The sequence below is a fragment of the Cetorhinus maximus genome, chromosome 16, assembly GCF_964194155.1.
Source record: "Cetorhinus maximus chromosome 16, sCetMax3.hap1.1, whole genome shotgun sequence".
NCBI classification, from domain to species: domain Eukaryota; kingdom Metazoa; phylum Chordata; class Chondrichthyes; order Lamniformes; family Cetorhinidae; genus Cetorhinus; species Cetorhinus maximus.
The window spans coordinates 22,606,896-22,628,425 of NC_135894.1; the positions used below are offsets into that span (position 1 = coordinate 22,606,896).

The window sequence follows — 21,530 nt, forward strand, 5'->3', positions numbered from 1 at the left end:
AGTTCAACTCTGAAGAAAAGTGCAACCACATCACCTTGGTGTTAAAAACTACAACACAATTGACTTCAGCCAGAGTTTCTGGGCTGCAGATGTGGAGATTTGGTGTAGAGGGAGAAACACTGTGATAACTGTTCACTGTATACATTATGAATCATCCTTAAAATACATATTTTTAAAACATTCACACTAAGTTACAAGGCAATCTCCAACATTAATGGTCACAAGGCAGCATGAGCTATTAAATGGAATATACCGCACAGAATGATGCCACTCAGCCTAACTAGTTTGTGCTGGTCAAAAACAAAAATAAAAATACCTGGAAAAACTCAGCAGGTCTGGCAGCATCTGCGGAGAGGAACACACTTAACGTTTCGAGTCCGTATGACTCTTCAACAGAACTAAGAACTTAGACTTAGTTCTGTTGAAGAGTCATACGGACTCGAAACGTTAACTGTGTTCCTCTCTGCAGATGCTGCCATACCTGCTGAGTTTTTCCAGGTATTTTTATTTTTGTTTTGGATTTCCAGCATCCGCAGTTTTTTGCTTTTATCTTACTCTGTGCTGCTGTTTATACAGCACAGGAGTCTCCTCCCATTCCATCCATCTCATCTCACCCTTTAAGTTACTATCTTTCTATTCCATTTTCTCTAACTTACTCATCTAGTTTTCTTTTGAAAGCATCTATTTGCCTCAACAACTTCCTGTGGTGGCGAGTTCCACATTCTAACCACTCAGTAAAGATAGTTCTGCTGATTTTCCTATTGCATTTACTAGTTACGATTGTGTATTTATAGTCCCTAGTTTCAGATTCTCCCACAAATGGAAACATTCGCTTCCCATCTATCCTGCCCCCATTCATAATTATGAAGGCCTCTATGAGGTCACCTCTAAGTCTTCTCTTTTTTTCAAGAGAACAGCCCCAGCCTGTTCAATCTGTTAAGGAAATCTTCTCAATTCTACTATCTCAATATCAAACAACATTTTAACGTATGAAGCAAATTCTACCAAATTCTATTTGTGCATGTTAAAAAAAAGTTGCCAGAAACAATTTCATGGAGTTTTTTCCCCCCAAAACTGTCAGTAACAATTAAGAAACCACCTAATCTCTAGCTCTGGTATTTAGATATAATGGAGAGGTTTAGAATTAACATTTACAACATCAATCATGCTAATCACAATGAATCATCATGATGCGCCTATCTGTACTGATAGACACTTAATCACTCTAGATTAAATAGTAGAGACTGACAGATGTTTATCTCATAGCATTACTCATGGAAGTGAGATGACATGCTGTTGTAAAAGGATAGGAGCATATCATGCATTGAACAATATTCGACTATTCAGGTGAAACTTTAAGGCCATATTCTTTTAATTGTTTGAAGTAAACATTGGGGGAGAGTTCATTCATAAGTCTAATTGTCATTCAGGATGCTTACGTGAACCCTGGGTTTATTTCTGATCCCCATCATGCCACTCCACCAAGTGTGTTTGATAAAGTCTGTGCTATTTTTAAAGTGTAACACAAATCTGAGCGTGACAGACAGGAAATACATGCCCAAAATTCCTTCTATTAGGCTAAGATATATGTGTATCTAAAAACATTTTTCATTTCCATCATCATAAAAAGTATGAATGAATGCTATTCCTATTGTGGAAAACCAATTTGCCTGCACAAATTATCAAATTAAAACAATTTGCATGTGATTGTATCAACGCCATGAAATATTTTCATATTTTGGGAAGGTAATCTCCCAATTGAGAACATGAAACATCACTGAAGACGCTCTGCAGCTTGTACATCAATCAAGCGTGCACACAAAAGTTATATTTACACAAAACATATATGACTTGAAATAATGAAATGAAGTATAAAGCGATCATGTGATGAGGAATCATGGGAAACAATCCATAAGCAACTTAAAAGTGCTGACCATAACCTTTCCATTCAAGAGGTAACAATTGATCTTCATTGTAGATTATATATAATAGATCCACCACATTAGTGCTTGCAGAATAACACAATACATTACATATCATAGCACAATTACAGGATAATGCAGAATAAGGAGTTTATCAAGACCTTTGTAGTGATACACTCAATTGTACTACTACTTGCTTCATTGCATTTTCTTACCTCTGTTTTACCTTGATTCCTGTTAAATAGAGAGAGAGGAAACAGATTAGTTAATGCTCACCAGTTTATCATTTAGAAATATACATTTATCAGTCTCAGGTAGCTACACTGTGACAGAACAAAGCTCACTTACTTGGCTATCTTTATCTTTCCTACTTCACCTCTTCCTGTTGCTTTAGCCCATTGCTGAGAAAGGTATTTAGGAACCTATAGAAATGTGTAATACAAAAAGTCATTAAATATTAAATAAAATACACAAAACAATGTTTGAGTACGCTTGTGACTGGTGTTTTGAGCATTATTATTTTAGTTAACTTTCCTCCCCAAGTTCAAAAGCGGAGAATTTGAATCTGTTGCAGGTAACAACAAAGGTGAAAAACTGGGCAAAAAGGAGAGAGCGAGATAGCTGAAAGGTACTTAAGGGCACAAATATGAGCTTGCATACTGAGGGAGTTATGACGAATAAGAGGAGCCGAATTTCAAAAACATTAGGTCAGTCGTCTTGTACAGAGTTATTTTAGAAGGCAGAAGATTCACTATGAAGTAACACATTTTAATTTCAAAATGAAATGAGGAACAGCTAATTTTTTCCCCCAATGAATTTTCAAAATGAAATGACGAACAGCTAATTTTTTCCCCCAATGAATGTTTGTTCATAAACCCATTTTAGGGCCTTATCACAGAATATTCTTTTAAAAACACTGATGTCTGAGAACCTGCATCTACCAATAGCATATTGTGGATTTTTCTGGATCATAACATGTCTGTACATAATTTTTTCCAACAGTTATGAAGGCATCTCGGGTAATATTTTGAATAATACAAACCTGCCTCAACAAAGCAACTAGTTAATGGCCAGTCTTATCATTTATGTCCAAAATCCAAAACATATCAGTTAAGTCATATTTAATGCACAAAGTTTATGAGTTTAGTAAGTTAATGCAGTGTACAGTACAATACACATTAAATACACTATAAAAAGAAACATATGGAAATAAACTATGCAAGGTGTTCAAAAGGTATCAGACTGTAATAACAAGGCTTGCAACTGTCATGCTATGAAAACGTTGTTTTACAAATAGACAGGTGTTATGCCATGTGAAAAACATTTTATTTACAATGATTGAATACCTTCTCATTTAATAATATTCTACAACTTTTATTTTTGGGATTTGAACACCCATGATTCTGTCCATATTTCCACAAAAAGTTTAAATCAGTGTTCCTTATCATTTATCTATGCACTCTTTTACACCACTTTATCTCATTTTTTTTGAAGCACACGATATGCAACAAGGCAGGAGGCAGTATGTTCCAAGCTGGAGGTGGGAACCTGTCCTCCAGCAGCACTGGGGAAAGAGTGATCTTAGAACCTGGCAGTTGTGGTCTGGGGTTCTCGATTTTGGGAGCATTGAGTTAATGGCCCAAGGGTTTCACAGAACACAAGGGGGATCTTGGAAGTTTGGCAGCACTGGAGTGGGTCCGAGGGTTTTGCAAGCAAAGGTGGGGGTTGGGGGGAGGTGTGGGGAAAGAGATTCCAATAGTTAGGAACAAAAGAGGGATGTCCTAAGGTTTGACAGTCCTGATGGGCAACCCGAAGGTCTGGCAGATCCAAACAGGGGTCCCATAGCTCAGCAGCCCAGAGGTGAGTTCTTGGTTCCCCAGCACTGGGGAAGGGGGTGGCAGGGGTGCAGGGGGTAGATGCAGAGCTGTTGCAGCACAGCCATGGGCTCCTGCATTCAGTGGTATTTTGGCAAGGGTCATAATGTTTAGTATTAGGAAAGATGGAAGAGATACGAAGCAGAGACAACTAAAAAGTTTGAAAGATATTTCTACAAAGGCAGTGAAAGGAATGTTTTTAATTAGTTCTTGGAAAATAAATTTGTATTTTAAACATTAACAGTAAATAAACACATGGCAGAATGTGTGAATAATCAAGTACACACTTTTTTTTACATTAAAACAAATCATGCTTTACGTTATTTCCATGCGGCTGCAGGGGTAAATGAAAGAGGGGTGGACATTAGAGAAAGAAGTGTCTAAGGTTTCCACTAATAATGAGGCAAGCGCTTTTTAACTGGGTCCTTTACCCATTGCAATTGCATTAACACATTCTATGTAAATAAAAACAAAAAGAAAGCCCTGGAATTCTGCTTGTTTCTCTCTCTTGGAGTCAGATTCTCTAAAATAAAAAAAAAAGTTACATCTTTCATGTGAACCTTCAACTCAAGAAGCTCAAATACGTCCAGTTTTTCAAATCATTTAAGACAAAAAAAGAAACCTTTATATGATGGGCAAAAGCATATTTCAACTTCTCCATTATCAAATTTTTTTTTACACTTTTTGAGTTCTTAAAATAAACAGAAGCACAGATTTTTTAATCATCCAACTGCCCCTTCCCATGATTAAACAGTAAGCAATTAATAGCTTAAATGTGGAAATTTACTTGGGGTGGGGGGGGGAGGGAAGCATGTACATTTAGCTTCTAAATTGCCTTCAAGTCATTTGCAAAAACAAAGGCTAAGAAATCCTGTTATTACTCTGAGGAGGCACAGTCTGTCTACTGCCATACTAATGCATCCTGAAAAATTATTTGCAGTATGATATCCTGAGGGTTGCAGCAATAGAGTAGTTGATAAACCACCTTGGCCAATAAACTAATAGCGCTGTGGGAAAATATCAATATCAAGGCAGTGCCTTCCAAGTAGCAATTTAATGAAGGTTCTCAGGAACACAGGCAATATCAATCATGTTGTGGGAAATATATACTAGTTCACTTTCTTTAAAATTAGAAGTCATATTTTGAGCTGTCAGACCGAGCAATAACAGATCTTCAAGAAGCACTTTGAGCAATTTTGCTTTCCTTATTTCATTTTATGATTACTGTTGCTGACCATCTACTTCTAATTTATAGTTCTTCTAAATGGGTTGATTTTATTCATGATGACTACGGGTTAATTAATATAGTGTATATGTGTTATAAATACAAAATTAAAACTCATCAAGTGTGACTGACAAGAGTGTGCATAGCAATAACTATAGTATATATCTGTATCCTCACCACCAACATCTTGTGCTGAACTGGTTGTTTGCAACCATAGCACTCTGGTTGGAGCTCAACTCTGATCACTCTCCTTTCTCCCTGTTGCAGACCATCTGCCACTGAAACACTTTTTTTCTCAATTTTGCTCCCTCCAAACTCAATCACTGCAATGTTCTCCTGTCTAGCTCCCATCCTCCACTTTAACTTAAGCTCATCTAAAATTATGCCTGTATAAATATGCCACACCAAGTTCCACTCTCCATCACACCTGTCTTGGCTTATATACATTGGCTACTGGTCACAGAATGTCTCAAATTTAAAATTCTCATTCTTGTATTTACCATGGCCTTTAACCTCCCTAGCTCTAAACTCCTCCATCCCTAAAAACCTACTCCATATTCTTTGCTTCTCTGACCTCCTGTACATCCACTCCTTTCTCCTCCCTGTGGGCAGCTGTGCCTTCAGCCACCTAGTGCTCATGCTATGAAATGCCCTCTATGAACTCCTCCACCTCACTTTCCTCTGAGGCCTCATTAAAACCCACCTTTTTGACCAAGATGTTGGTCACTCTTCATAATATCTCCTCTTAGACATTCTCTATATGTCTCTGTGAGGCGCACGGAGACATTTCCTGACAACAAAGGTGTTATATAAATGAAAGCTGTTATGAATCGTCTGTGGTACTGCACACAGTAATTTGAGGATATGATGCTTTGTAAGCAAAGAGATATCAAGTAGTGTGGCCAAAGATCAAAGCAGATATTATTATATAAATTTATAAATAAATGAACAATTAGACACAGAATTATACAGAGCCAAAAATGTTTATATATTAGTAAATTTTGTAAACAAAATTTAAATTATATACAGGATAAAAATCAAAGTTATATTTAAAAAGTGAATAGGTTATATTTAACATTAATATTATATTGCTGTGTATTGTGCACTACATACAAGATACATAATTATTAACAAGCATTCCACCTTCACCCTTGACTGCCAATCATCATTGGGCCTTTTTGCACTCTAATCTCCCAACCTCCAGTTACCATTAGGCATCTGGTTCCATCCATAAGCCACGCAATTTAATCAGTGGCCCTGAAAATAAATTGTTCATAACATGAGATAAAACTGCACATTCTCCGACTTACTGTGAGCAACTACACAAGAGATCTGCCGGTACCTTAATAAATGTTGTTAAACATTTTGAAGCATAGAACAGAGGAAAATAAAGTAATTTGACATCAGGTCCAGTTGGACCAGGCACAGGCAAATGACAGCCAAGCAAGCACGATGGTGTATCCGGTGACGAAAAAAAACAACCAAAGCAGCAGGATTATTAAAAAGCAGGATCCGACAAAATGAAATTGAGCTTGTACAATTGTTAAAAAGGAAAGCGAAAAAAGATTGAAATAAAGAAAAATGAAAAAAATATATAGAAATGGATGGCTGACAAAACACACTGATGCTGCAAATTCCCAGATTACAGGTTTAGCAGTCACACATATGCAAAAGTATAGAAGAAAAAAAATTAATTGGCTCTATAGATCATAAAAACTGTAATATAGCATGAAAACTGCACACCAGCCTCAGGCATCTCAGCAACAAAGTGGCCTGAGATCCAAAGCTGCAATGCTGTAAAACAGGTAGGAGATTTTTTATATTTAATTGTTATGGTGTAATTATAATACCCTTGTCTTCATCCACCCACCAGCATTTCTAACATTTAAAATAAAACTTATTTCTGGATTCTTTTCCTGTAATTATTCAACCAGCGCCACTGTATGGAGAGACACAAAACTACTGGTAAGTGACACAGCATAGCAAGGTGAAGAAAATGGTCACCCAGTAAGGAACTGATGCAACTGAATAAAATCAAAAAAAAAAGTATTTACTAGTCAGATAAAAGCCAAATCATGGAAATAAAAGGGATTGTTTTAATCCAAAACAGTCTCTGGATGGAAATTCTACAGGAAGTACTTCACAGTGCACCATTTTGTAGGCGGGTTTTGATTTATTCAAAAATTCTTGGTATGCTATGTGACATAACACTGAAAGGGCTCTAGTATACACAGAAAGAATGAGGCAAAGTGGCTCATTTGGGGCAAACCTTCTCAAACTTCATGGAGCATGTGGCCTGTTTCTGCAATTCTATATTTGCAACACTCTAGTCAAAGTGGTTGAATCCTGTTTCTCATTGTACTTTGCTGGTGTCCTTCAATAAGATGGAAACTTTTTAAAACATCTACCTTGCCAGCATTTACATTGTGTCTGAATATTTTTCTCCACACAAATGTTACTACTTTTAATTTTTATTTTGCTTCAGTATCTCTATTTTAAAAGACCAAGGGTAGATGGTACTGCTGGTTAGTTCAGATGGTTAAAGTGCAGAATTTAATAACACCGGGTTCAGTCCCTCTACCTGCTGAGGTAGTTCTTGGGGCCTGCCTCTTCTATTTCCCCCATTGTGATATTATGGCATCATGGAAAGACAGCCAAAGATAGAGACGTGGACAGCCATGAGTAGCAACCCTCGAACAACCAAGAATGCTCCATGAAGAGAGAGAGAGAAATTTGATGGGAATAAATCCAGCTCATTCTGACTGTCAACAGTATTTCACCTTTTACAGAAAACACTACAGAAACCCCAAGCCTACCTAAACTGAGAGTGACTAACAAAAAAAATGATAATTATGAGGTGATTTTTGGTTGCATTCGACATCTTACAGGTCATTAAAAGCTCCCAGTGAAATGCTGGATACTGCACACAAAGTACTGGGGTTTATTTCTAGAGAAATAGAATTTAAAAGCAGAGAAGTTATGTTAAATTTACAGAGGATATAGGGGCACTGGAGGAGGTGTAAACAAGATTTATGAGGGTGATATCATAAGATACATGTCAGGAAAGATTGAACGGGCTGTGGCTCTTTTCTCTAGAATGGAGAAAGACTGAGGGGTGACCTGATAGAGTTCTTTAAAATTATAATGGGGTCTGAAAGGATAGATGTGGAAAAAATGTTTCCACTTGTGGCAAGTTTAAAACTAAGGGGCCATAAATATAAGACAGTCACTGATAAATCTATTAGGAAATTCAAAAGAAATGATTTATCCAGGAGTTGGTGCGTATATACAACTCGCTACCATATGAAGTAGTTGAGGCAAAAAGATATTTGCAATTATGGGGAAGCTATATAATAAATACATGCTCATCAAGATAGCTTGCCCAGTGATCTTAAATATACTGGATTGTACATGGTTCATCTCGCACAACCCTGAAGTACAGCTTCCAGGAAGGTATCTAATCAAGTTGCTACGCACATCACATGATCAAAGATCTTAAAACTATTTAACTAGAGCTGTACTCTCAGCTACTGCATAGACATTAAACAGATTCCTGTTCATCTCAGAACAGACACAGGGTGATCGACAGGTACACATTAGGAAACAACTGCACCTTGTAGGTTCCTCAACTTTATGCCTCCAACAATTTCAAGAAGCAGCCGCTAAAGTCATTTGCCAATGGCAGACAGAGAAACACTCAAGTGGTCTTTACTGGCAGGAACTAAAACAATTGGAAAATAGGTGGCAGCAAAGTGTGTGTAATATACCTCTGCATGCCATGGATTTCTGAGAGGTGCCAAGCCCTTTCTTAACAGCCAGGTGATATTTAATTGCCTCAAACTCCAGCACAGCACCTAACAGCAACAGGATGGACAAATACAAGAAATAGATGGCCTGTTGATGTTTCTGTCAATATTGAGTCAACCATGTCCCTCAGGCTGGGTGATTCCAAGAGCCAGAGGAATATCCATCAATGGTGTGTGTAGAGAACTAAGACCTCACCCTATATATTTTCATAACATATATAGAGATACCCTCATTGCTATTTCGTAAATTTTAAAACTGAACAAGATGCTTAAAATGGCTGAACCCATGTCTGTCTGTGACCCCTGAACAAAAGAAGCTATGTTGCAGTTTCAGGGAAACTTAAAACTCGTTATCCTAGAGCAGCCACTAACAACCACCTGTGGACTGCACAGCCCAACTTCATATACAAAGCCCATCTGTATTTAATAACAACCCAGGCTGGCCAGAAAGAGGCTGATGGTCTTCTAAGACAAAGGACCCTGCAACCTTCTCTTTCAATTTGTAATGGCTGTAATACAGTAATCTTTGAAATCCAGCCACAGTGCAAGCGATGGATACACATCCTTTGTTGGAGAGAGAGAGGGGGGGGGGGTGTCATGTGACATGGGCCTCTGGTTTGTCGAACAAGTTAATATTACCTTGCTGAGCTGAATAGCTGAGTCTGTTTTTTTTATCATCTGACTAACAGCCTCACAGACAAAGAGCTCTGCCCAGATGGAACACCTTTCCCCATCTACACCACTTCGGCTGGAAATTCTATGCCATCGCCTACAAGACCAATTCATCTCTGCTCACCTCTTTCATCTTGTGAAGTCCACACCACCAGAAAAGTGAATTGTACAATGAATCGGTTTTCAGCCCACCAACCTCTGTGAAGGAATACCTCATTGGACTTTGAATTCACATGAACCGATATTTTCTGTGCTGTAAATCCTTCTTTTCTCTATCCCTGTCTTTACTGTCTGAGTGTGGAGGCGATGTTGCGACCCTCCACCCACATTTTGAGTATGCAAATAAACTAACCCTTTGAGTTCATCCTATCTCGAGTTGCTGTGGGGTTATCAATAGAAAATTGGATCACACAAAAACCGAGGGGTTGGGGTAATACACCACCGCTTATAAAGAGGGAAACAAATCAAAACACCTATCTGTTTATGGACAGGTGGTGAGAAGAGAAATTAGGACTGTTTAAATTAACCCCTCCCACCTGTCCATAACATGTGTAAGTGGAAAGCATTCAGAAATGGGATTGGAATAGGGCAACCTGAGTGAAGCCAGTCTTCTGATGAGTTGGGAAAGTCCCTCGGGAACAGATTCTCTAGATCTTTTAAGTGTTCCTAACAAAAGATCAGACACCCAGGGCAAGCTACCCAACAGATCCATAAAGAGAAGCTACCAGTCATAACATAGACCACACAGTTGGTTAAAAAAAACAACACTATTGTGCGCTACAGCAGGTAGCTGTCTGCATGAAAACATCTTCCTAGACACCGCAGAGATGAAAAGTCGTCAGTAACTGGCCATTTTCCTTGGAGAATCCCAGAAATCTATGTTTGTTCTGAACTCCAATGATAAAAGCAAAGTGTTGTTCAGGCAATGAAACAGTATCACAGCAGAAAGGACAACTCTTGCTATTTTCCCACTGTATGTAGCAAAATGTCATAACTTCGGCAAAATTTCATCCCCTGGTTTAACACAGATTACCGGGCCCAATACAAGATTCAGGTAGACAGACCTGCACCACCCCCCAAAGCTGTGACTGTGCTTTGATTAATTAGTCAATAATAATCAGTAGTGATGAGTTTTCCCAAGACATTGTTTGCCATATTGGCAACCCACAGCTGTTGTTTGGTCTACATCTCTGTATTCCCGCCCAACTACGAAAATAATAGTTGCTTTTTTTATTTATCAGAAGTCCTTTCTCTTACTGCATTCGTTGACCCTTGTACTACACACCAAGTAGCCTTACATAGAGCGGTCATCAGGAAACTGATGGACATAAAGCCTGACTGGTGGCAGTTGGAGAAACATCATCAAAGGCTGCGTAAACAACTTGAATATGGCAAAGTTTACAAAAATCTGCATAGCCTTGCAGTGCCTGAGGGGAGAATTGATAAGGATTCATGTTTTTCCAGACTCATTGTTTTGAGAAATTCTGAACAAGGCCTCGAAAAGCTGTAACTGAGCCAGAAATTTAATTTAAAGGGATGCTGCTTCCAGTTTTCGGTGCTGCAGTCAGAGTGGAATAGTCAACCACTGAAGATTACGGAAGAATGGACATCGGAGTGACTGGTCGAAGAGTGCACCCTGTACGTAAGGTTACGCAGAGACTTGGAAATGTATATACCAAGGGGAAAGTTGACCAATTTAGGGTGCTGTTGTGGAACAGACTAAGTTGGGGTTATCCATTTTGGGAGCTGTCATGAAACAGGCCAATTTAGAGTTATTGTCTGTGCTTTTAAAAAAATCTGTCTGCCTTATATGGTGCTTTCACCTTTCAATAAAGTTATCTATCTTTCTTTTAGCTTATTTCTCTTTTTATATTATCAGTTATAATTGTCATATTATTATAATTATCATTATTCAAAATTCAATAAAATAGTTGTTTTAACACATTTAACTTGGCATTGTAACTCATTCCTGTTACATCCAGAGTATGGCTCCGAACCTAAGTGAGACTCCACAAGGGACTCTCTTGTCCCTACAAAGAACAGAAACAAATATCCCCACTGGAAAAGCTATGAAATCTTTGGAAAAGAAGATTGTGCACAAATAAAAAGCTTTCCTAGATAGATCAGGAGTTAAAGATGATATAAAACAACTGAAAGACAGTTTAGAACAGATTCAAATAAACTCCCAGGCTATGCCAGAGCTGTTAAATGATTACTTCAATTTAGTCTACATTGCTGCAGATCATGTTCCGGTTCAAGCTGAGGGATGTACAGCAGACAAATTATAAATATTATCTTATAACATAAATAAGGGTGTCATCTGAAATAAAATGGGAAATGTCAAAACAGATTGGGCTCCAGGTCCAGATGACATTCACCCAAGAGTCATTAAAGAGATGGCACAGGTGTCCTGTGAGCCCCTTGTCTGTATCTTCAATATTTCCATAGAATTGCTCTCTTAGGTTGGGAGATCAATTTTTGAAAAAAGGGGGACAAGCCAGAGGAAGGGAACTACAGTCATGGGGAAGGTGCCCGATGATAAGAGGTGCCTAGCAATGGTCATCTGCAGGTCTTTCACCTTAGTTTCAGTGTTAGCTTCAGTGCCTGGTCCCGTTAACGAAATTATCCGGGAGTTTGTAGGATTCACCAGCCATTTAGTGTTGACAAATCACATTCACACAATGTGAAAAATAAATAAATATTTATAAAATAAGAGGGCTGGATTGCGTACCCATTCATAAATTATTTCACTCTTACAAAAGGCAGAATGACCACGGATCATGAATTTAAAAGTCACAAAAATAGAAACAGGCTGAATGTTTAAATGTTAATTCTGATGCAAGACCACAGACTTGAAACATTAATTCTGTTTCTCTGTCCACAGATGGTGCTTAATATTTCCAGCATTTTCTGTTTCGATTTTAGAGGTTAGGTGGCTCTACCTTACCCAGAGTGCACCAGCTTGTGCACTCTCTGGATTCTTTCAAAAGGGAGCTGGATTGGTTCTTTAATGGATCAGACGTCACATCTTATAAAATGCAAGTGATTTAACAATTAATATAATGTAAGCATGGTCATGTGGACTGGCTTTGAACGTCTGAGGGAGCTGGAAACAAATTTTCCAGATCCCTTCCCCCCACTCCGCCCCCCCACCCCCCCACATTTGGGCACTGGATTTTTATTTCTGCTTTTTGCCTCTTCCAGGAGGTTAGAGTGCTGCAGAGGTCGATGAAGTGGAATAGGAATTGTCTAGTCACGGTGCCCCAGCCATCAAGATTGTGGAGCAGCCTTAACAGACCAGTTAATCACCCCTGAAGAATTGGGGTAATTTTTGTTAGGACAGAGGAAATTTATGGAGTTACACAGACCTTCAATGTTTTAAATTATGAATGTATGGGACAGAGTAGCTAGAAAGGGTGAAGGGGTGAAGAACAGGAACATGTACAAGATGAAATGGAAAGAATATAGGTCAGAGAGCTGAAGAAACATTTTTACATAGATGACTGAGGTTGTAGAATGCAATACCAAAATTGGCAATTGAACAACAGGCTGTATCATCTTTCAGGAATTGGTTTGATCATTGATGGAAAGACAAGGGGTTAGGATTACCACTTGAAGGTAAATACCTTGGTTGGGCCAAACTCCATGTTTCCATGTTCCCTCTCTATGTAATTCTCATCCACCCACACAACCCACCATCATCAACTCTTCCTCTCTAAACTCCCTGCCCTGATCCACTCACGTTCCCCTTCCCCTGATGCCCATCCCACATAGTCGCTCCCATGGAACCCTCTCCCCCACACCCACTCCCATCCGCCCCCACCACCCCAGGTCCATGCCCACATACCCTCTGCCCCTGGTCCCCTACTCCAAACTGTCCCCTCCCCCAATGGTCCCCCACACCATCAGCCCTCATCATCCTCCCCCTTCCACATGGTTCCCCCCAAACCCCATACTTGCCCCAAGCCCCACCCACTCCGCCATGCTTCCTCTCAAACTCCATCCCTCCCGCATGGTTTCCCCAAACCCCATCCCCTCCCCCATGGTTCCCCCCCAAATCTCATCCCCTCCACCCCTAGTCTCCTCTGTCCCCATTCCCTCCCCAACATTGTGCTCCCCAACCCCATCCACTCCCCCCACCAATAGTGCCCCCATCCATCAACCCCTCCCACCCACCCATCATAGGCCCCCCCCATCCCACACCCACCCACTCCCACCATGGAGTCTAGCTCCCTCCGTGCCATGGAGCACTCCCATTCACTCTCCTCTTCAGGAGCACAAACCATCTGCCCCCATGGTCATTACCCGTGGGAGTCCCCCATCAACATCTCTGTTGGGATCCCACCTCCCTTATTGACTCCCCCTTGGGGGTCCCCATGACCTCCTCATCCACCCCTCCAATTCTTGGCAGTCCCCAATTCCCTCATTTGGGGTCTGTACCCCAACCACTTGGGAATGCACCCCCCTAACCCCTGATAGCCCGCACACCTATGGGGTCTGGTGTGTGTGTGGTGGTGGTAGGAGGGGGGTGGGGAGGTAGGACAGACCCCAGGGGAGGGGGGCAAAGGAGTGGGAGGAGACACAGGGGCCCATGGAGGGAGGGGTTGGGGGGGGCCATCTCAACCCCCACCCCCCTGGGGTCTGTCCTATCTTCCCCATCCCCTTTGGCATCTGTCCTACACCGACCCCACCCCATCCCTCCCCCCTCCAATCTCTCCCCCACCCCAGGATCTGTCCCTACCCCCATTCATTGCCCCCATCCCCTCCTCCCTTCCTCAATCCAGTATCTCCCCATCCCTAATCCAGACCCCCATTTCCCCCTCACAAAACCCTACCCCCGCCCCCATGGGCCCCTCCAATCCCACCCCAACCCATCAGTAAGGGACACACAAGGAGACAGGCGACTACGCCGCAGTGAGACGGACACTGAGTGAGTCGTGAATTATGTTCACATGGGAATTCAATGTATGGGCGAAAGAGGTGGAGTATACATATGAATTATTCTAAGTTAATTAAATGAGTAATTAAACTAAGATAAGTAAATAACATAAGTAACAATGGCAGGACAAGTGCTATGTTACAGCTGTGGAATGTGGGTTCTTTTGGACACCAAGGCGATCCAGGACAGAAAGTGGAATTCCAGATCAGGATTATTGATATGGAAGCCAAGCTGCAGACACTGTGCAGCATAATGGAGGGTAAAGAAGTACCTGGACACTTTGTTCCAGAAGACGGTCACACCTCTTAGAATAGGGCCCATCTGTTTTGGTCAGCAGTGAGGGGCAGAAGGATATGACCGTGAGTGAGGCAGGTAAAGGAACCGAACAGACAGTAGTGGAGGAGCCTCAGACTTTGCAATTGTCAAACAGGTTTGAAGTGCTCACAACCTGTGTGGGTGAAAGCGAGGTCTGCAAGGAGGATAAGCAAGCTGGCCATGGCACCATGGTATAGGAAGCCGTTCAAGTGGAGGGGAAGCAAACAGAATTGCAGTGGTAGTAGGGGGACTGACATTGTTCTCTGCAGCAAAAAGTGAGAGTCCAGAAGGCTGTGATGCCTGCCCGGTGCCAGGGTTCAGGACATCAGCTCAGGGCTGGAGAGGAACTTGCAGTGGGAGGGGAGGATCCAGCTGCCGTGGTCCATGTAGGTACCAATCACAAGACAAGGAAGGAGGTTCTGCCTAGTCAGTATGTGAAGCTAGCTACCAAATTTAGAAGCAGAACATCAATGGTAATAATCACCTTGAGCCACGTACAAATTGACACAGCATAAAGAAGGTTAGAGGGATGAATGTGCGGCTCAAAGACTGGTGTGGGAGAAGTGAGTTCCGATTTGTGGGGCACTGGCACCAGTATTGGGGAAAATGGGGCTGTACCATTAGGATGGTCTACACCTGAACTGTGCCGGGACGAGTGTTCTTGCGAATCACATAACTAGGGAAATAGAGGGCTTTAAACTAAACAAGGGGGGGATGGTGAGGGATCAAGCTTGGGTACTTGTGGCAAATCAAGGGGTAGATTCAAGGCAGGAGACCATGATAGTAATTTGGGAAATGAGGGTCAAGGAATAACAGGAAGGGGCTGAGAGATAAAACCTAGGAATAAACCAATTGTCAAGACTAGATGTTACGAAGATAACAAAAAGACAAAACTAAAGACTCAGTATCTGAATGCACGAAGCATTCATAACAAAGTAAATGAATTAGTAGTGTACATTGAAGTAAATAAATATGATCTGATAGCCATTATGGATACATGACTGCAGGATGACAAGAACGGGCTCCTGAATATTGAGGGGGAGATGATATTCAAGAAGAAGAGGAAGCTGGGTAAAGGTGGAGGGGTAGCAATGTTGAATAAGGATGACATTAGTGCAATAGTTAGAGATGACCTTGGTTCAGGAGATCAGGATGTAGAATCGGTTTGGGTGGAGATGAGGAATAGTGGGGGAAAGAAGTAATTCGTGGGGGTGGTCTACAGGCCCCCTAAGAGTAACCACAATTTAGGACAAAGTATACAAGAAGAAATTTTGGGTGCTTGTGATAAAGAGACAGCAATAATAATGGGTGATTTTAATATACATATAAACTGGAATTATCAGACTGGCAGTAGTAGCCTGGATGAGGCGTTCATAGAATGCTTTTGAGATAGTTTCTTTGAGCAGCACATTCTGGAACCGGCCAGACAGCAGATTATATTAGACTTGGTATTGTGTAATGTGACAGATTTAATTAATGACCTCAGAATGAAGGTACCCATAGGTAGCAGCAACCATAACATGATTGAATTTTACATCCAGTATGAAAGGGAGAAGGGTGGGTCTAAGACTAGTATTTTAAACTTAAATAAGGGCAACTATGTGGGTATGAAAGCTGAGCTAGCTGAAATGAACTGAAATATGAGGCTACAGGATAGATCAATAGAGAAGCAGTGGCAGACATTTAAGGGGATATTTCAGAATACTCGGGATAAGTATATTCCTACTATAAAGAAAAATTCTAAAGGGAGGACCCGCCATCCATGGTTAACTAAAGTTAAGGAAGGCATCAAACTTAAGGAAAAAGCATATCTGCACAAAGATGTGGCAGGTCAGATGATTGATCAGAATATAAATAATGGCAGAGAATGACTAATCAGGAGTAAGGAATCAGGGTATGAGAGGAAGCTAGCTAGAAATGTAAAAATGGATAACAAGAGTTTCTACAGGTATTTAAAAAAGAAAAGAGTAAGTAAAGTGAATGTTGGTCCTCTAAAGAGTAAGAATGGGGAGTAAATAGTAGAGAATAAGGAAATGGCAGATAAAATGAACAAATATTTTGCCTCTGTCTTCACTATAGAGGATACAAAAAAACATTCCACTAATTGCTGTAAACAGGAGGTGAAAGGGAGAGCAGAACTTGGTGAAATTACAATCACTAGGGAAGCGGTACTGAGCAAACTGATGGAGCTGCGGGCTGACAAGTCTCCAGGTCCTGATGGACTTTTATTAAAATTCATTTATGGGATGTGGGTATCGGTGGTTAGGCGAGCATTTATTGCCCGTCCCAAATTGCCCTTGAGAAGGTAGTGGTGAGCTGCTTTCTTGAACTGCTGCAGTCCCTGTGATGTAGGTACACCCACAGTGCTGTTAGGGAGTTCCAGGATTTTGACCCTGCGGCAATGAAGGAACCGCAATATATTTCCAAATCAGGATGGTGAATGGCTTGGAGGGGAACTTCCGGGTGTTGGTATTCCCATGTGTCTGCTGCGCTTGTCCTTCTACATGGTGGCACCCGTGGGTTTGGAAAGTGCTGCCTAAGGAGCCTTGGTGGCTTTATCTCAGGGTCCTAAAAGAGGTGGCTAATGAGGTAGTAGATGCATTGGTGTTAATTTTTCAAATTTCTGTAGATTCTGGAAAGGTTCCATCAGACTGGAAAGTAGCAAATGTAACCCGTCTATTCAATAAGGGAGGGAGGTAGTAAACAGGAAACTATAGACCAGTTAACTTGATGTCTGTCATGGGGAAGGTGTTAGAATCGATCATGAAGGAGGTTATAGCTGGGCACTTAGAACAACTCAAGGTAATCAGGAAGAGCTTTGTGAAAGGGAAATCATGTTTAACCAATTCATTGGTGTGCATTGAAGGAGTAACATGCACTGTGGAAAAAGGGGAGCCTGTAGATGTACTGTACTTGGATTTCCAGAAGGCATTTGATAAGGTGCCACATCAAACGTCATTGCGGAAAATAAAATCTCATGGTGCAGGGGGTAATGTATTAGCATGGATAGATGATTGGCTGGCTAGCAGAAAACAGAGTATGCATAAATGGGTCTTTTTCTGATTGGTAGGATGTGATGAATGGAGTCCTGCAAGGGTCTGTGCTGGGGCCTCAACTTTTTACAATTTATATCAATGACTTAGATGAGGGAGTGAAGGCATGATAGCTAAACTTGCAGATGACACAAAGATAGGTAGGAAAATATGTGGTGAAGAGGACGTAAGGAGGTTGCAGACAGATATAGACAGGTTGAATCAGTGGGCAAAAAAAATTGGCAGATGGAGTAGAATGTGGGAAAATATGAAGTTGTTCACTTTGACAGGAAGAATAAGAAAGCAGAGTATTACTTAAATGGAGAACAGCTACTGAATTCTGAGCTGCAGAGGGATCTAGGTATTCTGGTGCATGAGTCACAAAAAGTTAGTATGCAGGTACAGCAAGTAATTAAGGCAGCTAATAGAATGCTATCGTTTTATTACGAGAGGAATTGAACATAAAAGTAAGGATGTTATGCTTCAGTTATACAAGGCATTGGTGATACCACATCTCGAATATTGTGTGCAGTTTTGGTCCCCTTATTTAAGAAAAGATGTAAATATGTTGCAGGCAGTTCAGAGCAGGTTTTCTAGATTGGTACCTGGAATGAGCAGGTTGTCTTATGAGGAAAAGTTGGACAGGCTGGGTTGGTTTCCACTGGAGTTTAGAAGAGTGAGGGGTGACTTGATCGAAGTGTATAAGATCCTGAACGGTATTGACAAGGTGGACATGGAAAGGATGTTTCCTCTTCTGGGTGAGTCCAGAACTAGGGAGCACTGTTTTAAAATTAGGGGTTGCCCTTATAGGAGAGAAATAAGGAGAATTTTTTTTCTGTCAGAGTTGTGCGACTTTGGAACTCTGCCTCAGAGGGAAGGGTCATTGAATATTTATAAGCCAAAGGTAGATAGATTCTTGTTAGGCAAGGTTATTAGCCATGATCTTAATGAATGGCAGAGCAGGCTTGAAGGGCCGAATGGCATACTTCTGCTCCTATTTCTTATGTTCGTATGTGCAATGGCCACACCCCTCCAACCCCAATGGGCCCCCAAACCCACTCCAATCCCCATTGGAATCCCCAAACCCACCCCAACCCCCAAGGACCCCCCCAAATGCACCCCAACACCCACACAACCCCACCCCCTACCTCCAACCCCACAAGACCCCGAACCATGGGTTCAATGGGCAACACCCCCAACCCTTACCCCCACAGGCAAACCCCCCCCCAACCCCTGCCCCCACAGGCAACCCCCCCCAACCCCTGTCCCCACAGGCAACCCCCCCCCCAACCCCTGTCCCCACAGGCAACCCCCCCCCCAACCCCTGTCCCCACAGGCAACCCCCCCACAACCCCTGTCCCCACAGGCAACCCCTGTCCCCACAGGCAACCCCTGTCCCCACAGGCAACCCCTGTCCCCACAGGCAACCCCCCCCCCCTCCCCCACCCAACCCCTGTCCCCACAGGCAACCCCTGTCCCCACAGGCAACCCCCCCAACCCCTGTCCCCATGGGCAACCCCCTCCCCCCAACCCCTGCCCCCTCGGGCAACACCCCCCCCCCCCCCCCCTACCCTCATAGGCATCCCCCCAAGCCCCATCTCCACAGGCCCGCACACCCCACTGGGCCCCTCCAATCCCTATCCCCATAAATCCCTAACCCCATGCACTCCGCCGTCCCCACAGTCCCTACCTCCATGTGTTCCCCACCTTGCCCCTACCCAATCCCTTTCCCATGGGCTTCCCAACACCTACCCCCACACCCATGTGCCACCAAACCCTATCCCCACGTACCCTCCCAACCTCTACCCGCATCCTGACATGCCCCAATCCCTACATCTATTCCCCAACCCCTCCCTCCATTGGTGTCCAACCCCTACCCCAACCCCAACTCCTGCCCCTATTGAGTGGGGGGGGGGCATCATCCAACCCCTGTCTCTATTTTTGGGAGGGGGACACCACTGGAGACCCTGCTCCAATCACCTACTCCTATCCCACCCCTAAGCACCCACCTATCTCCCACCCCCAAACCCTCAAGTATCCCAAATTACCCCCTATTGTGGGCCGTCACTCTCCATCCATTTGGGGCCCCAACCCTTCCCCCTATTAAAGGCCCCCAGCTCAACAGCCCCCAACCCCTCCCCCCATTGGGAGCCATACACCCCAACCCATACCATCACCACCACATGGCAGCCCCCCCCCCCGCCAACCAGTACTCCCACATCCAAAAGCCCCAAACATCTCCCCCTATTGGAGCCCCCCACCGCCCTACCCCCATGAGCCCCCCAACCCCAGCCCTGACCCCTCCCCCTATTGTGGGACATTGGCCCCCAAATTCTGCCCCTATTGTGACCAAACATCTATCCCCTATTGGGAGTCCAACTCCAATCCCTACCCCCCAACCACCCATCCCCATTAGGAGCCCCTAAACCCCCGCCCCCAGGAAACCCTGGCTCCTATTAGGCGCCACCCCTCCCATCATTGGAACCCCACATCCCAACCCACAGAGGGCCCCAACCCCTCCTCCTATTGTGGGCGGTGGGCTGCCCCAGCCCCAGTCCCACCCCCTATCGGCGTCGTCGTCGTCGGCGGCGGCGGGAGGGAGGCGAACCCCCTCCATGATCCCACAGCCCAATGGTACCGCCGGCACCCCCTCCCACCCCACCCCCCTCCCTTCCGATCTGTGAGGTGGGGCGGGTGACAAGAATCTCGGGGCCGCCCGGTAAGCGGCCCGGTGAACGCACCTTGACGAGCCAGACGCCGGTGTTGAGTTTGACTCCGGTCAGATCCAGTTCCCCTCTCTCGCTCATGGCCACTCCGTCACTGTTAGCTCGCGCTGCCCGCCGCCATCTACCCGGCAGCCTCTACTCCACGGTGGCCGGCAGGGGGGACTGAGCGGCCCTGTTTAAAAAAAACAACGGTTTTCTCGAAATAACTGACTGTCTGAGACTGTAGAAGGCAACCAAACCTCCAGCCACAGTCCAGTATCCACCAATTCTTATTTATTTGTACTATTTCCATTGGTTGTGAGGACCTATTATAATAGTGAACTGGTTTTAAGCTTTCGAGTTGCCTGGACCTACCATTTCAACAGGTCATGCCTGGTTTAGCCACTGCTACCCATATAAATGTTGGCAGAATACAGATATTAGTCTCTGATGCCAACAAAACTCAAGCAGAAGACCTTAAGTTCTGGAATTCTGTCCCTGAACTTTCCCTCTTTTAACATGCTCCTTCAAACCTGCTCTTTGACCAAGCTTTAGTTCACCCGTCGTAACTCCTCCTTTGGCTGGTGTCAGGTTTTTGTCTGATTACATTCCTTGTTAAGCACCTTGGGACATTTTACTTTGTTACATGTTCTCTATTGTTAGGAAATAGAGATAGTTTAAGTAAGTTATATTGGCATTTGTGGGAGTTCGGAATGAGTTTTAGCTTTAAAGTTTAAGTTTCATTTGTATTTTTGTGTCTGTGTGTTAAGAAAGGTCAAATGAGTTTTATTTTCACTTTAAAACGGTGCCTGCTTTTCTAATGAGAGTTTTACGACAGTAAACTAAGCAAACAAGAGTAGAAAAAAAGTACTGTTGCCTAGCAACAGGGGGCAAGAGAGGCAGGTCCCTCCCACAGGCACACACACACACAAGAAGAGAAGCAGCAGTTTTGGAAGCTGTTCGAGTTCAGTTAGTTTTGAAAGTAGCTGCCAGGAGAGACTGGAGCAAAGGAGACAGATAGCAAGTCCCAAGCTAAAGAA

At 42.9% G+C, this 21,530-nt stretch overlaps 1 protein-coding gene across 1 annotated transcript in view; it reads right to left on the reverse strand.

Annotated features, from left to right (window-relative positions):
- gtf2f2a (general transcription factor IIF, polypeptide 2a) overlaps positions 1 to 20,682 on the reverse strand; it is a 101,522-nt gene extending 80,840 nt beyond the window's left edge. Inside the window, exons 1-3 of the mRNA XM_078559510.1 lie at positions 20,527 to 20,682; positions 2,271 to 2,344; positions 2,138 to 2,156 (exon numbers count right to left, since the gene is read on the reverse strand). Of these exons, the coding sequence (XP_078415636.1) occupies positions 2,138 to 2,156; positions 2,271 to 2,344; positions 20,527 to 20,592 (159 nt within the window). The 5' untranslated portion in view covers positions 20,593 to 20,682. The remainder of the gene's footprint in view (positions 1 to 2,137; positions 2,157 to 2,270; positions 2,345 to 20,526) is intronic.
- Positions 20,683 to 21,530: the final 848 nt, after the last annotated feature.